Source organism: Anarrhichthys ocellatus, unplaced genomic scaffold (genome assembly GCF_004355925.1).
Source record: "Anarrhichthys ocellatus isolate YVR2014 unplaced genomic scaffold, GSC_Weel_1.0 scaffold16, whole genome shotgun sequence".
Lineage (NCBI taxonomy): Eukaryota > Metazoa > Chordata > Actinopteri > Perciformes > Anarhichadidae > Anarrhichthys > Anarrhichthys ocellatus.
In genome coordinates this window covers 2,363,027-2,378,750 of record NW_022280046.1, presented here as the reverse complement: position 1 = coordinate 2,378,750, position 15,724 = coordinate 2,363,027, and the positions used below count along the sequence as shown (strand labels likewise).

Genomic DNA, 15,724 nt, shown 5'->3' with positions numbered 1-15,724 from the left:
AGAAACGTTGATCGTATTAAATGTGTGTATGAGAATTATTGTCTAGCTAGCTGTTGTAATTTTTTCAAATTTAATCAAACTTCTATATATTGTCTGACGGTGAGGACTCGGACTGTTGAATGTTTTTACCTGCCAGTCAGGACCCAGAAAGTACTCAACAGGCTCCGCCCCAGTAAGCGGGTCAGGCAGCACCTCAGCGTCAGCCTGGGCTATGAATGCTGTTAGCACCCTGAGTGTAGAGTGCTGGTACTGCAGCATGCAGCCCCTGCCCTTCCTCATCTCCTCCTCTTCCTCGCTGTCCCATGTCGACCTGACACACAAAGGTAATCAGACACATGACATACAGTATGTGAAGCCACAGTCAGGTGGTTAGCTTAGCATGGCATTGCATAAAGACTTGAAGCAGGGGGGAACAGCTAGCCTGGCTCTGTCCCAAGGCTAAAACATTTGCCATCCAGCACCTCTAAAGCTCACAAATTAACATGTTATATATTCATATTCTAACACAAGAACCAAAGTGCATTAATGAAAGAGCTAACCCCCTGCTGACTGTAGTTTCATATGTAGTGGCATGAAAGTGGTATCGATTTTCTTCAAGAAGGCAAATAAGTGTTTTTTCCAAACTGCTGAGCTATACCTTTCATAACAAAACTATTAACTGAATTATTGACTAAAATATACTGAGACTAAAAATATGCAAACTACAAATGTTGATCTCTCCTCATTTAAATAATAAATGACTACAAAATCATGCAGTTAATCTGTAATGTGAACTCCTAAATGGTGTTTCTAGTTGCCAGCAGAGAGAATTCAGGAACAATACTGGAGACCAGCAGCGTGGTTGTTGACGCCTTTGAGGGACAAAACATTTGCAGAGTGACCTTTACTTCTAAATGAATATATGTTTAATTGACCAGGATCCCACCGCCGACTGGTTTGTTTGCGGGTGATGGAGGTTAAGCTGTGAACCATCCTCAAACCCCTCAGCAATGATCATTCTGTATAATTATCGTAAGCACAGCTGGCCTGCCACGCACTACACCACAGGTGTGCTGGAGGGCTGGTGGGTGTGCTTTCATACTGCAGGCAGGAAGCTACTGTCAGGCACTACAGTCCAAATAAACATCATTATTATATAGCCTAAGGTCAGAGCTTTACATGTGATGGAGATGCTGCCTGAAAGTAAGTGGGACTCAACACAAGCCAGCTAACTAAGTCTTTCCTCCATCCTTCTTCCAACTCATGCAGGTTATTAATACGTTACCAGGCTTCCACCTGCAGGAATAAACCTATTTCAAGTAAACCCTCTCTCTTTATATTATTTTATTTGTCTTTAGTTCCAAGTACAAGTCTTTGAAATATCAGCATTCATAGTACCAACAATTTACTCAATTGCATTTTTTTACTGACTAACTGATTTCCAAAAACACACAAAAGGTTTATGTTTTTATCTTGAGTCTCTTTGCCATGGTTACTCAACTTCTATATTAGTTCGTTGATGACCCTTGAGTCATTATATTGGGTTGCCAGGCAGGTCAAATGTTGTTATTAGTTTTAATCAAACTCGTTTTGTGTTAACTGATTACAAGTGTTTATTTCAATCAATCTTGAAACCAACAGAGATTAAATAAAAGTGAATATTTTGCTGTAAATCATGGGTTTTACAACCTGATGGTACCCACACAGAAAAGAAAAGAAAAAGAAAGCAAAGCCAGAGAGAGGATGTTTCATGAATCCACAGTTTCACAGCAAACAGAAGTTAGCCCAAAGTTTATTACCAGTCTATTATGTCGCTATTAATAACACAGAAATCCCAGTTGCTTCTCTCCCACAAAGAATGCACATGTCCGACACTGTAGCGTGCAGTAACACAGCGAGCATTGCACAGAAAAGCCGAGACTGGCCGTTACAATATCCATAGAAACGTCACATTTCTGACCTATTCCCAGAATCTGTTTGTGGGTATTGAATGTTATGGGAAATGGAAGCCTCAAAGAGTTTTTACCCTGGAGACAAAACACAGTCCATCAGTCGACCATCAACATTAGTATTGAGTGAAAAATAACGACTTTACTGTAAGTATTGAGTGCAATTCCACTAACCTTTGTCTCGAGGGCAACTGTGTTGCCTCTACAGTGTCCTACCCACTAATGCACCAAACACAAATGGGAGGTTTTTATGACTGACTGCATTTACATTAGACAGACTAGTATTAGAAACACACCTCTATATTTGCTGTTTTCAAATTCAATATCACCACTAACTACAGATTCAGAAATGACCCATCTCTCTGAAACTGTGTCAACAAAAACTGATGATTTAAACTTCACAAAGACGCAATGAGGCTTATGTATGGCTAACTCAGTATATAACACCGCAGCTGATGCCGTGTCCTTTTAAATATCAACTGCATAAACAAACTTTTCTATGAAGACAGCACAATGGAATGCGTCCAAAATACACTGAGACGCTTCAGGTGAATCAGTCAATCAGAGTGCAGCCTGAGGTGAAAGGAGAGAGGGAGGGGGGAGGATTGAATCGAGTGTGGAACTGTCAAACCGAGATGGAAATACAGTACAACATTTACAAGAGACAGTCTGATAAGATGCATAACAGATTGTTTCAGTTCTAGTTATGACATTTCCTGTCATAACTAAAGATGGTCTCTAGCAACCCTTTCCTGGGTGCGGCTCCATCTGCACAATATCCATTGCTTACATGAAAATGCCACATAAAACACATTTAAGTTGACCAAACATACAAAAATGTATTTATTACTGCTGCAAGTTTTTACATTTAGCCCTTTTGGTGTGGATTTAAGTCAGACGACTGAAGTAATTAGTCGGGGGGGGGCAGCAAAATTGTTGTATAGATTTAGTAGCCTTGTTATTGTGTTTTAAAATCAATAAACAGGCGATTCAAATCAATTAACAGGACATGTCTAACGTTAGCTATCCGTCATTGATCTGATCTGTATCCTCATACAAAGGTTTGCATCATATCAAGTAATTCCTCATTTTTGAGTGCTCACGGGTTGTCCAGCCAACACGTTTGCATACAGTCTTTTCAAAATAAACTTCCGTCTTCACAGGAAACAACTTGGTTATGTCCATGCAACAAAACTGCTTGGTATGATTCAGGAAAAGATCGTGGTTTGGGATAAAATAACTATGGAAGTAACATTACTTAAGTACGCAAAACAAATATATTGAAAAGGTCTTTAAACCTGCCCCCCTACTATACCTGTTTCTAGAGTGTGATACATAGCACTGTGCTGTGTCTTTGATCTCAAGTAATAGTTTGAAATGATTCTTTTTCACATGGCACCCTCACAATCATGCTAAAAGGAGATCTAGGAATAACAAGATGTATAGCAATGCATCAATGACACACAACTGGCCCGGCCTTACCTCCTGCTGCCTGTAATAACAGGGACTCGCCAGCCTTTGATCTGGCTGAGCTCGGGGTCGGCCACATCAATTAGCAAAGGCAGACGGGGCATCCATACACTCATCTCCAGCTGGGCGCTCAGGAAACCGTAAGTGAAGTTGAGCATCACCCTGCTCCTCCCTATTGTCTCCTTCCCGTTTACATACACATATTCACATCGCTCTGACACCTGGACAAGGCAGAGGAGAAAAAAAGGAGAAAGAGGAAAGGTGAATGAGGCAATGTCCCAGGTTTGAATCTGGTCCGAGAACTTCGACTGGCAGAAGGAAATGAACGCCACCTGACTGTCTGTCATCAACAAACATCAACATATAAGGCAAGAAAATGATTTCAAAAAGCTCAGTCATTTTAGAATCACTGGACTAGAGTTGGGACTGAACTGTCGTGTTGTGATTTCACTGGATTCAACTTTCTCCAGACAAACACCAGAGGAGGTGTTTCCATGTAAAGCCCTGTGGAAAAATAATGAGAAAGTTTTACTGACAAGGAGAGGAGAGGCTGAACAGAGGCACCAATGCAAATGAGCTAAAACCTCACAAACACACACATTTTAAACATTTTGTACAACTTCCAAAGTCTGGCCAGTGTTTCTGTCTATGTCATGTAATTTCACAACCAAGGTTCTCTATGAAACCTCCGCGGAATATAAACTACATCTGCCTTATGACTGTTGCTGTAGAGCTGTGCGGTAGGCGGGAGCGTTGCAGTCCCCCCACCAGTGAGAGCAATGAGGTGAGACACAGCAGTTGGTGTGTTTTATTTAAGATTGGAGACCTATCTCTATTGCCGCCTCACTTATCTTAACAAACCAGTGGCTCCACAGCGGTAATTGGAGAGCGCTAGACTGGAGAGTGGAATGCAGCACAGGAGAGAAGGGGGAGGCGGGAAAAGGGAGGAAAAAAGCAGAGGGAGGAATGACTTTCGAGGGAAGTCAACATGAACTCCTGTGGAAATCTTAAGGGGGAACAGTCTGTGAAGCCTTTTTCCCATCATGCCAAAAAAAATCTCTGATGTCTCCAGTGCCACCACATATAGTGTAGATTGGTCGACGATACAGAAAATAAATTCTATTAGCACTTAAATCATGTTTTTTTTTTCAGATCAGTAATGAGAGATGTGGATGAAAAGCAACACCTTTAAAACTTTAGGAGTCATTCTTTATCCTACTATTTAAAATGTTTCTTTGGGCATTGTTTTAGCTCTTCCTTTTTTACTATTTGGTGGTCAGCCTCCTGTATACATGCACTGTTGTGGGCCTACTGTAGATTGAGAATATTGCATTTTTAAATAGCAGTACCTGTGGTTTTGCATGTTTCAGCCCATCACCTATTCATACAGCTACCCATTTTGTAATTCATCCTGCTGTGCTTTAGAAATCTAAATGTTTAATCCACCATTCCATTGCCATTGTTTTCCATTCATCTCTGTCCATTATGAAAACCTATAAGCAGAGTCGTGAAACTTCGATTGTGATTCCATTACAGTAGGATATTGGGAGATATTAGGAGTTCATAATTGTCAAATTAAAAAAATCATGAGAAAACACAGTGAAGACTTTTCAAATCAATCTGCATTTAACGTGACATGCAAATGCATTGATCTAATCCCTTATTTAAACAATTAATCTCATTGAGATCAAGTTATCTTTTTCAAGAAAGACCTGCACACATGATGATATACACAGTATAGGAATTTACAACATACAAACATAAATAGATGCACTAAACAGTGGTTACACATTAAGAAAAACAATTACAAGTAGCATTCAAAGGAGAATAGCATCTAAAAACTCCCAAGTTGTGTTTGAATGTTTTTTATAGGCAGTATTGTATGTATTCTAAATAGTCAACACAAGTGTAAAGTACACATGCTTTGCAGTTAAAGCTGCACCAATGAATATATTGAATTATGGATCGAATTAGGAACTTCCGGCTCATTGTTTTGGTTTGTTTTAACAGCCGTCTTCAGCAGAAACAATTTGCTGATAACTGACAAAGTTACAGATTCATGGGTTGGTGGAGCACAAATCAGAGATAAAAGCAGAGTGGGTATTGAAGTTACGTACATTTAACAGATGGCCGTCTGCTAAATGTGCAAACAGGCAGCTGTTTGATTGATCCACATAACAATTTTATAATGTCATAATATGTTAATATGTTAGCTTGTTTGTTGGCCCCGAGTGGGCAAGAAAAATCTATATATGTTTCTGTAAAGAGGTCAAACACGCAACCACACAACAATTTTGCTCTTTCCACTACACACAACTAATCCTATAGCTAAACGTAAGAGTTCAATCTTTACCGAATTCATCTGGCTTGTGGCTTTGCTCTAAGAGGGGTCAAAGACAGGAAGAGTAAGAGACTATTCAGAGATACAATAATAACTGGATTAAGTTCCTCTACTGATACAGAAAATCATTATAAACACAGTCTCCCTATTTTGGCTCTTTCTCACTCTCTTAAGCTCACACACTTGTGTCGTCTAATGGAAAACCATATAATTATTTTTCTTCTTCTCTATTATTCTCGTCTCCGTCTCCCTCTCTTTGCTCCTACTGTGCCAGTAACATACAGTAGATCCATTGCATAAAGGTCAAACCACTGTGCTTGTGGACTGAGTGCTGGGATCATGGGCTCAGTCTCCAGTGCCATATGGAAGAGGCTGCTTTTATCCACAATGCTTTGACACACTCTCACACACACACACACACACAGAGACCTGGTGAGTATGATGGCACGGTGAAATCGAATGTCTTGGGAGTTATACATAATTATTTTGACTGTTTTTGTCATAAAAAAGTTACATTTTGTATTATCTGTGCATACTGTAGAGTGTGCATAAAAAGAATTAAGATGAACTGATGCACTAAAGCAGGCATGTCCAAAGTCCGGCCCGCGGGCCAATCATGGCCCGAGGCCAGATTTTATGTGGCCCGCACCTTCTGTCTTAAAATGCATTATTTATGGCCCGCCAGCACAGTCAAAACGGAATGAATAAATCATACAAATTCAACATGCAATTCCTCTTTTTACCTCATGGTGGCAGCACCACTCTGTAACTGTCTGGCTGTTTGAAATGGGCTCTGACCCTTGACCTGTCATGTTACGGCAAGTAACAAAAGGAAAGTCGATAATGAGGGCCGCCGCTTCCAGGAGAGGTGGAGATCGCAATATTTTTTTCACCGAAAACCGAAACAACTGTGTCTGCCTAATTAGTCATGAGACTGTTGCCTCGTTTAAGGAATATAATGTAAAGAGACACTACGAGACCAAACATGCTAATGCTACAACAAGCTATCAGAGCGACCGAGCTAGAAAAGTGAAGCAACTCCACGATAACTTGGCCACACAGCAGCGGTCCTTTTCACATGAAAACATCATCAAAGTAAGCTACCAAGTGGCCATGCTAACTGCTAAACATGACAAACCTTTTACGGAAGGTGAGTTTATCAAAGACTGTTATGAAAATAGCAGAAAACATAATTGCCCCGAGAAGAAGGCCGAGTTTGCTAATGTTTGCCTGGCTCGTAACACTGAAGAGCTATCATCACATACTAAGAGACAACTTGATTTGTTTCGTTAGCCTGTTTCATGTGTGTTGAAGTTAAATGTGAGACAACTTTTCATTACCCTCACTAATAGTCATATTTAAGATTGTCTTGAGGTGAGAACATTGATCGGTTTCTATGTAATTAGCTTTTAGATGGCTTGTTCTCTGTGTTATCTGACTTTCAAGATGTGAAAGAAAGGCAGAATAGTTGTTGAGATGTGTTCATACATGAATGCTTACATTTGGTTACATTGCTATGTGCTGTCATTGAAAATAAAATGATTAAATAACAATGTATGTATAGGCTACTTGTATTGTTTGAAATAATGTCAGTAGGGACTGTTGACCCTTGGGCATTTTCACATTATCAAATCTGGCCCTCTTTGAAAAAAGTTTGGACACCCCTGCGGTAAAATAACAATAATGTCAGGAAGTAAAGTGACATTTTTTATCAACCTGACAAAATTACGTTATTGCGGGAAGAAAAGAAAAGGCAACACTGTAACTTCTTTACATTCTAATAGAATGTAACTTCTTTACAGAATGTAAAGAAGTTGCATTGTAATACAATGTAGCTTCTTTACATTCTAATAGAATGTAAAGAAGTTGCATTGTAATACAATGTAGCTTCTTTACATTCTAATAGAATGTAAAGAAGCTACAGTGTATAGAATGATTCTATTGAAGTTATTCCTTTTTTAAATGTTTTAGACGAGTCACTAATCACTTTAAAATAGTGATTATAGCTGATTTAACTTACAGACATGAGATTGATCTTCTCATGTCACTCTCTTTATACAATGATATAAATTCATCCCCGTTTTATTGATATCTTACGAAAAATTACTCCTCACTTTTCGTGCATTTTTCCTGCAAAAGTCCAGCAACATGAGTCTGTTTTCGCTTGTTACATGCATGCTGTCTTTTCAAAATAAACTTCCATCTTCACAGGAAACAACTAAGGTACTAAAGTGAAACTCTGTTGAAAAGTCTTGTACTAAATATCTCTCGTTGAACATGCATATGCATGCGTTTCCATAATTCTGGCAGTGCAATTGCTCTAAAGCAAAAACAAGGAATATTCTGAGCCTGATGGTAAACGCTAAATCACTGTATTTTTCCATTGGTGCAGACATGAAGCAAATACATTCACAAGCAACACAGAAGTGATTACAGTGAGTATTTCAATCCCGGTTGATTAAGCGCGGGGGTGAAATGGTTTACCTTGAGTACATCCTCCTCTGTAGACCTACAGCTGGTGTAGTTGGTCACGTCGGTGACTGAGCCATCGGCCTCAACAGCCAGAGTTCTCACAGGTACCGAGACCGTTTCACCCGTCAGCACAGCGGTGTTCAAGATATCAGTGTGCTGTGCAGAAAGGAGGGCAACATTAATGAGAATAGGACAAACTTGTGGATGCATTGTTATATGTGTTAGTGTAGCTTGAAGGTTAAAGGCTGATATGAATTCCTCCACATCTTCTTAATAATCTTGGATGTAATTATGTTGAAGAAGGTGTATTATACCTTTGTGAAGAGCTACTACCTGAGCCCATAGGCGACCAGCAATTGAGCTATGGCTACAGGTGAACTTGAACTTTTTCTGAATCAGCACATCAAACTGCACAAAGAGACTTTTATTATCCACCATATCAAATAAACTTAGCATCATTCCTCTAAAACCCAAACCATCTACAAGCCTGCTTTGTTATAAGGGTGAAAGTATATAGAAAGAATGCAGGCTTTAGACACTTTACTGTAAGTTTGACAGAATATTAACTGCCAATTATTTTGCAAATCGTTCCAAGTCATTTTTCACGCAAAAACATTTCATGGTTCCAGCTTCACAAATGTGAGGATTTGCTTGTAACAGAGTATTTTTTGCAGTGTGGTTTTAACAATCATCACTATTCGTACGGGGGCAGGGAGGACAGGGCAGAGAGTGCTACTGTAGCAGGACTAACAGGAGATTAAAACACTCGCAGCATCACAAACTTGATTCGTTTAAAACCACACTGATGCAAGACTGGACAGATGGGCTGAAAAACAAAATCTCTCTGTGATGATATTATACAGTACATGTCTGTCTCTCACCAACTCACACACCTGGAAGCAGATAAATCCTCAGCTGTGTCGTTTTATTCATATCGTAAATAACCTCGAAATAAACCATTTTCCTCACCTTGTACAGTACATCTTTAATCAATGTTTAGCAGCAGCTTAGCTCTTATACATCAAGCCTGATGTAGCATTATTCTTACTCTTCAACATGGATTTACAACTACTTTGCAGTTTACAAGATCTCTGATAAGGTCTTTTAAATCTATTATAGGTATTGCATGATGCATGTGGATAAGACAACACTTGGCAGATGTTCATATTCTGAACTCTGTTGGCTTTACAGCTGCTGACCGCAATTCAAAAAAGGACATGCTCTACTTCAGACTGCGACACTGACCCAAACATAAGCCACTGCATCGTGGGCAGCACAAAATCAGAAGGCAATAACTGTGAGAGATCTCGACTGCCGATGTTTCCGCTAGCTCGGCGGTAATCTGCCTCAGAGTGATCGAGTAGTTCCGCACTGTTTTAAATCTGTTTCTTCTCTGAAAACAGTGTTATCGTTACACTCAGCGGTAAGAATTGGTATTGTGAATCCTTTATAGGGTTATATAAATGGGATAAACAGTTCATTGACATGTGAAGAACACGCAAACACTACAAAGAAAGGTCAGAAAGTCAAACACACAGCCTGCTTTGCTGTGAGGCAAAATCCACCATGCACTTCCTTCACTTTCCTTCAATACTGATTGCAATAAATGCAAATAAATGTGTTTACATCTGAGGTGGTGGAGTGGATGACATGTGGTTGTAACAGTCATTTGTTCTGCTATAAACATAAAGCCACAACAACTTTACTTTAAAGGAAAAGAGCCACAGACTACATATGAAATAAGTCTATTCGTTCCACAGTTAGGGGAGAAAAATGCTGTAAGTGACAGAGATGAAATATATTTGCCAATGCATGTTTGATTCGTGTTGATTATTGCATCATGAAATAGCTTACTGAATCTCCTGTCAAAGACAGACATGCACGTATACTGTAGCTTGTCATTTCTGATGGTTGCATTCAAATGTAGCAGCAGGGAATCAGTCTAAGGCAGAGGTCTTCAACAGGGGGTCCGCGAAATTTTTGGTTGATTAGACAATTTAAAAAAATAAAAAATTCTCTAAACATGAATCTGTCCATTATTTTAATAGTTCAGTATTGTATGAAAGATAACAGGTATCTTTATGCATGGCAGTGGTACTAATAGGCCATCACTCATTTTTCGTTTCCACGTTTAAAATGAAAACATCAATGTGAATAGCTTGTGTGCATGATTATCATGCAATTGACAGACAATGTTGATATTAGCATTGGTATCAGCTGACACGGTATGTTTATAAATGGCAGTGGCACGGCCTCCCTACTCACTGTACCTTGCACATTTTTAAAATATAAACATGAATATATGAACCTGTGTATTATTATTTGAATAATTATTTGAATTAACAATAAAGAGGCATGTTTATACATGGCACTAGGTCCAGTTTAATAGAAAACACAATTTTATACAATATATATAGTCGGGGGTCCCTGCTCCATCTCTCTATCAGTTTGGGGGTCCTTGGCCTGAAAAACATTGAAGACCCCTGGTCTAAGGCATCAAAAGAAATGTTTGTGCATCATTGATAATAAAATGTCTTTGCAAACGGGCAGAGGTGATTTGAAACCTGGCGAACTCTGCAGCGCAGACCTATGGAGTAAAAATAATTGGTAACAAGACTAGCTAATAACAGGGTATTATTTGTATTCTCTTTAAAAACAACAATTAACTGTATGACCAGAATGTGCTCGAGTTTAATCAGATAAAACCATGCAAATGAGGGGACATGTCTTTAAGGAGGCCAATGATGTCTCATCCAGATGGACAAACACTGAAATATCTGTACGACCAACGGATGTAACACTTTTCTCTACATCCAGGAGACCATTATTGACCCTTTCTTGCAGAATAAACTAACTTAAAACTGTGAATTTATGATTGTCTCATCTTGTTTTACGCGTTGAGGGAGTCATCAGGAAGTTTAGTGCATGAAATTCAACCTGTGGCAAAGCCAAGTGACCTGGGGTCTATAACTAACAGATTCTCTCCATCCTTTGTCCACTTTATATAGGGCCTCCTTCTTCCTCGAACATCAGGATCAATAAGATTGCAATAGATTGTTTACTGCACACCCTGCGGGTACTGCAGTGTTTATATGTAAGTCAGTATTTTTAACAACACAGAAATGAATACAGATATTGTCCTCACCATGACCAGAGGTGCCAGCCCCACATAATCCCTCTGAGTTGTGTAGATCCGCATTATGCCCACATCTTTGACGTTCCCTGGCAACTCCAGACGCCAGGAGATCGTCTGACTCTCAGCCTGCTCTGAAACATCTTTTGGCACAAAGTCCAGTTGTGAAACTTCCAGAAGACCCCTGTTTAGAGATAGCATTTTAAAATACAAGTTAAAGCAAGCCATGGTATATGGTAACCTTTGCAGAAAGACGGAAAATACAGCCACAAGTGGCTCATTAAGGGGAACATGGCAAATGCTAAAACATAGTATAACAGTAGCAGAAGTAAATAAGTTCATGAGTCAGTGAACTGTAATGTCAGCAACACCACAAACTCTAGCTAGCTAGCATTAGCCACCATAAGCTACTGGTCATACCTGACCAAGTAAAGCTGTCAGGACAAAACCTGTGAGCGTATGAAGTTGAGCAAGGGTGGTTTTAATGCTTATGAATTCAGTGTTTAATATATAGGATGAAAATTGTGTTGTTTTTCACATTTACCATTAATTCAGACAATTCAGTATATGTAGAAAAATCATGGCTATGTATTTCTGGAAGATACTATATGAAAAATTAACCCAAATGGAATTTCATGGGTTTTCATGGGTTTGATTGTGGAATGATGAAACATGAACTACAACTTGTGCTTTATTTTGAGGATTATTTTGTTAAATTACTAGAAGCGATGCAGTTAAATAACCAAGACAAGCAGGTGACACCTAATGTCGTCCTGCCTAGTATTTGTTATCAAACCTCTGGAAGCTGTCATATTTTACTTCTTTTTTTTTATAGAATACTTGTGTCAAGAAACAAAGATGCTTCAATGCAGAAGGATCTGAGATGAGCTGTGAACTCTCGTGTGCCATGGGAAAGAAATGTGGATATTTGCAAAGAGACTGCCGACGAAAAAATGTCAAAGAGTTATTGTGAAAAACAAACTGTAGAGTTTAAACTGAAAGCGAGTGCAAAACACAAGGGGTCTCATTTCCATCAGCTGATGGAAGAATGAGGTGAGAGTGTGGAAGGAAGATTAAGTGAGCCAGCAGAGACTTGAGCCATTTGAGTATTCTGGTCAAAGGATTGTCAAAGAAAAGGCACGTGATGTTATTTGATGCTGGAGAGAGTACCTGCCAGTAGGAACAGATCAAAGAGAAGAAAGTGCAGAATGTGAATGGAGCTGCGGCACCTTGAAGTGGAACAAAACTTTGCATAAAGCAAAACAATGAACCTCTACAGTACATGGTTAAAACTCACATTTAAAAAAAAAAAGTCATGAATATTGAAAAGCCTATACATGTATGAAACATGCAGAAATACTGACGCTCTATCTAAAAGAACTCAAGGAGTTTGCTCGTTTGCATCACTGCGTGGTTAGAGATTAAAAGTACAGGCCGCAGATATTATAAAATCATCTATTATGAGTGTGAAACTCTAGCTGATGCTCCAGGCAGTAGACTCGCAATTCAAGCTGAGTTCAATTAGGATTTCCCATGTTTCTCTTCTCTTGATGAAGACATTCTGCTGCTGCTCACAGAGGGTCAGTGATACCACGTTGAAGCTCCACAACGAGAAACTTCTGCCGAGTCATTTCACTAACAACCAAACAACCCTCTCACTTTTAAAAAGGAGAAGTTTGGGAAATGTGCTTATTCGCTTCACAAGAGAAACAAGAGTTTGATAAGAAACTCATCTAACTCTCGCCGAGAAAGCAAATAACCTTATTTCCCAAAATGTCTTTAACAACCAGCAACAGAGTCTTAATGATCAAGAGACTAACTTCATATGAAGTCATGTGTGACTGAGGCAAATATACCTGAAAGCTTGCCAAATTAAAGTGTTCCACACTAAGTCCAATTATACTGTCTACTAAATGTGTCGTCTTCTTGTTTTTTCTTCAATAAAATGGACTGATTTTAAAATGATTGAAATAATTCACACAGAAAATACTGCGAGAGAGTGCATGAGAGCCAGACCGAGAAACACAGAAGGGGTTAATGTCCTTATTTCCTGGAAATCCATCTATCAGGGGAAATTTTAAACCCCTGGATGTATCATCACTTCAAAGCACAGTGGAGGGAGTGTGTGTGTGTGTGTGTGTGTGTGTGTGTGTGTGTGTGTGTGTGTGTGTGTGTGTGTTTCCTGGTGGGGGCTCAGCAGAAGGGACATACAACTTGGAATATCTCTCCTTCCTAATCTCCCCTTCTGAACGTGCAAGCGCTTAAGCCTGGATAACGTAGCCGTGATTATGAATGATTACGCATAAGTGGGTCGGGCGGACGGCGGCCTGTGTGGGCGGGAGGTTGCTGGGCAGAGGTGGCTGTCGGTGTGTGCCGCCACCACCACCAGCGTCAGGCAAAATTGTTGAGAATAACTGGTGTGTATCAGTTAAATCATGCAGGGGAAGTGCTATATTCATGTACAATAAAGTCAATAGAGGTAGAAGAACTCAATTACATTTTATTTTAGTGATCATCCCCATTCTGGTGATCCTACAGAATTTAGGATGATCGCTAATGGAAACAGGAATTTAGCATATATGACGTCCCCAAATAACCAACTCATTTAATAATATCAGATAGGATGAGACATATAGATCTTATCCAATAACAACTGAGGCTATAGATTGAAATGCTGTATTTCGGAAGTATTTTCGGAAAATATAATGAAAATCAAAAGGAACTCAGTAAGCTGAGTTTTTCCAGATTTGCGAACATGGAAGCCCCAATTATCCATCTTTTATTTTTGAACATCGCTGTGTCTCATTAACCTCTTCAGTGCATCCTAATGAAAACTGAACACAGCTGGGGACTGACTATTCAAACAACACAAATAACTACTCTGAACTGTTTATATGTTGCTTTGGATTTATTCCTTCCGATGTTTTTACAGTGTTCTTGTTCCTGCAGGTTCGCTGTAATATTCTGCGGGTTTTAAAAATACGTAGACTGTCAGTCCTGATGGAAGAACTCCTTCGCAGAAAAGGGTCAGCAATAAGCAGAGAGGGTTTGCATTTTTTAAAACGCATTTCTTCTTATGCTGATTTTTGGAGAGGTGCATGTACTCTTACCTCTACCGACAAAAGCAAGTCTTCCACATGAAAACTGATGCAGCAACACTTTTACACAGACAAAAACTAAATTGTGTTTAATTGGCTGCTTACAGTCTTTACATCGCTGTGTCCAAGACCAGAAATTATTATTTTTCCTGTAAAATGTAACATTGAAGATCTGTTTATGATAACTGATTGATTTTCTTCACGGTAGCAGCATTGATATCTCAGAAAATAAAGAGAATGAGAGATAATAACAAGTTTTTTTTGTCATGGGTGGAGAAAGTACAAGACTGACCTCTTTGCGGTGACAGCAACCTTCCTCTGGCAGACAACGGAGACAGTGTTGGGAGTCGCTTCTCTGCCAGGCTTCACTACGATGTCCCACAGCGCTGAGTCACTGGGCCGCGCCGCACTGAATGACAGGCCCGCTTTTACTGTCGCCCTGCATTGAACACATAAATAAATAAACAAATAAACAAATAAAGACATGATCCGGTTAGTGCAAAGCGTGAATATTACTCACAAGATGTCTCATTAACTCACTCAGGTTTGATGTGAGTTGTGTAAAGTAAAACACTAAAGTTAGCTTCATGTGGTGTAGCTACTTAGTTTCTGTGTAGTTTCTGATTATTTTAATACAAGCAAAGATTTCAATATCGCAAGCACATATTGTGCAATATGAGCTGTACAGCACATGGAACGACACAGTATAACAATGCTCCAACATTGAACAGAAATACTTGAATTATTGCCTTTTGTATCTTTTGTAAAAGATGTTTACCATGTTTTTGCATCTGTTGTATGAATGTATATTATACTCATATACAGAAAAATAATTATACCTGTATACGTATGCGTGTGTGTTTTGTATGCGCTCATGTGCCTAACGAGGTGAGTCACCGACAGACTGATGTGTCGGAGGCTGCCGTCAGACTGAGAATTCGGGGTATTTATTCCCATTAGCCCTGGGGACAACTGGGAATCAGTTAATCAGATGTCTGATTCAGAAATCTGAGGGCTTATTGTAAATAATGTGAATGGACCAGACAGTCCTGGAGGTCCAACAATCACCAAGCCTTTGTTTTTGTTTTTTAAAGCAGATGTGTCTCCGCTAAATCGCTGAGTCAAATATCATTGGACAGGGTCATAGAGCAGTTATCTAAGTATTAGGCTCAAAAGGGAATTGAGGGACACGAAACGCGTCTGTTCCAAGTTTAAAATGCAATGAATCACTAATCTGCACTCACACAGACACCCGGCTACGGGGGGGGGGGGGGGGGGGGGG

The 15,724-nt window shown here is 39.5% G+C and overlaps 1 protein-coding gene across 1 annotated transcript in view; it reads right to left on the bottom strand.

Annotated features, from left to right (window-relative positions):
* The window catches only part of LOC116388127 (transmembrane protein 132D-like), a 28,922-nt gene that overhangs the window by 4,670 nt on the left and 8,528 nt on the right, over positions 1–15,724 (bottom strand). Inside the window, exons 3-7 of the mRNA XM_031855762.1 lie at positions 14,735–14,881; positions 11,357–11,528; positions 8,224–8,367; positions 3,411–3,619; positions 81–310 (exon numbers count right to left, since the gene is read on the bottom strand). Of these exons, the coding sequence (XP_031711622.1) occupies positions 81–310; positions 3,411–3,619; positions 8,224–8,367; positions 11,357–11,528; positions 14,735–14,881 (902 nt within the window). The remainder of the gene's footprint in view (positions 1–80; positions 311–3,410; positions 3,620–8,223; positions 8,368–11,356; positions 11,529–14,734; positions 14,882–15,724) is intronic.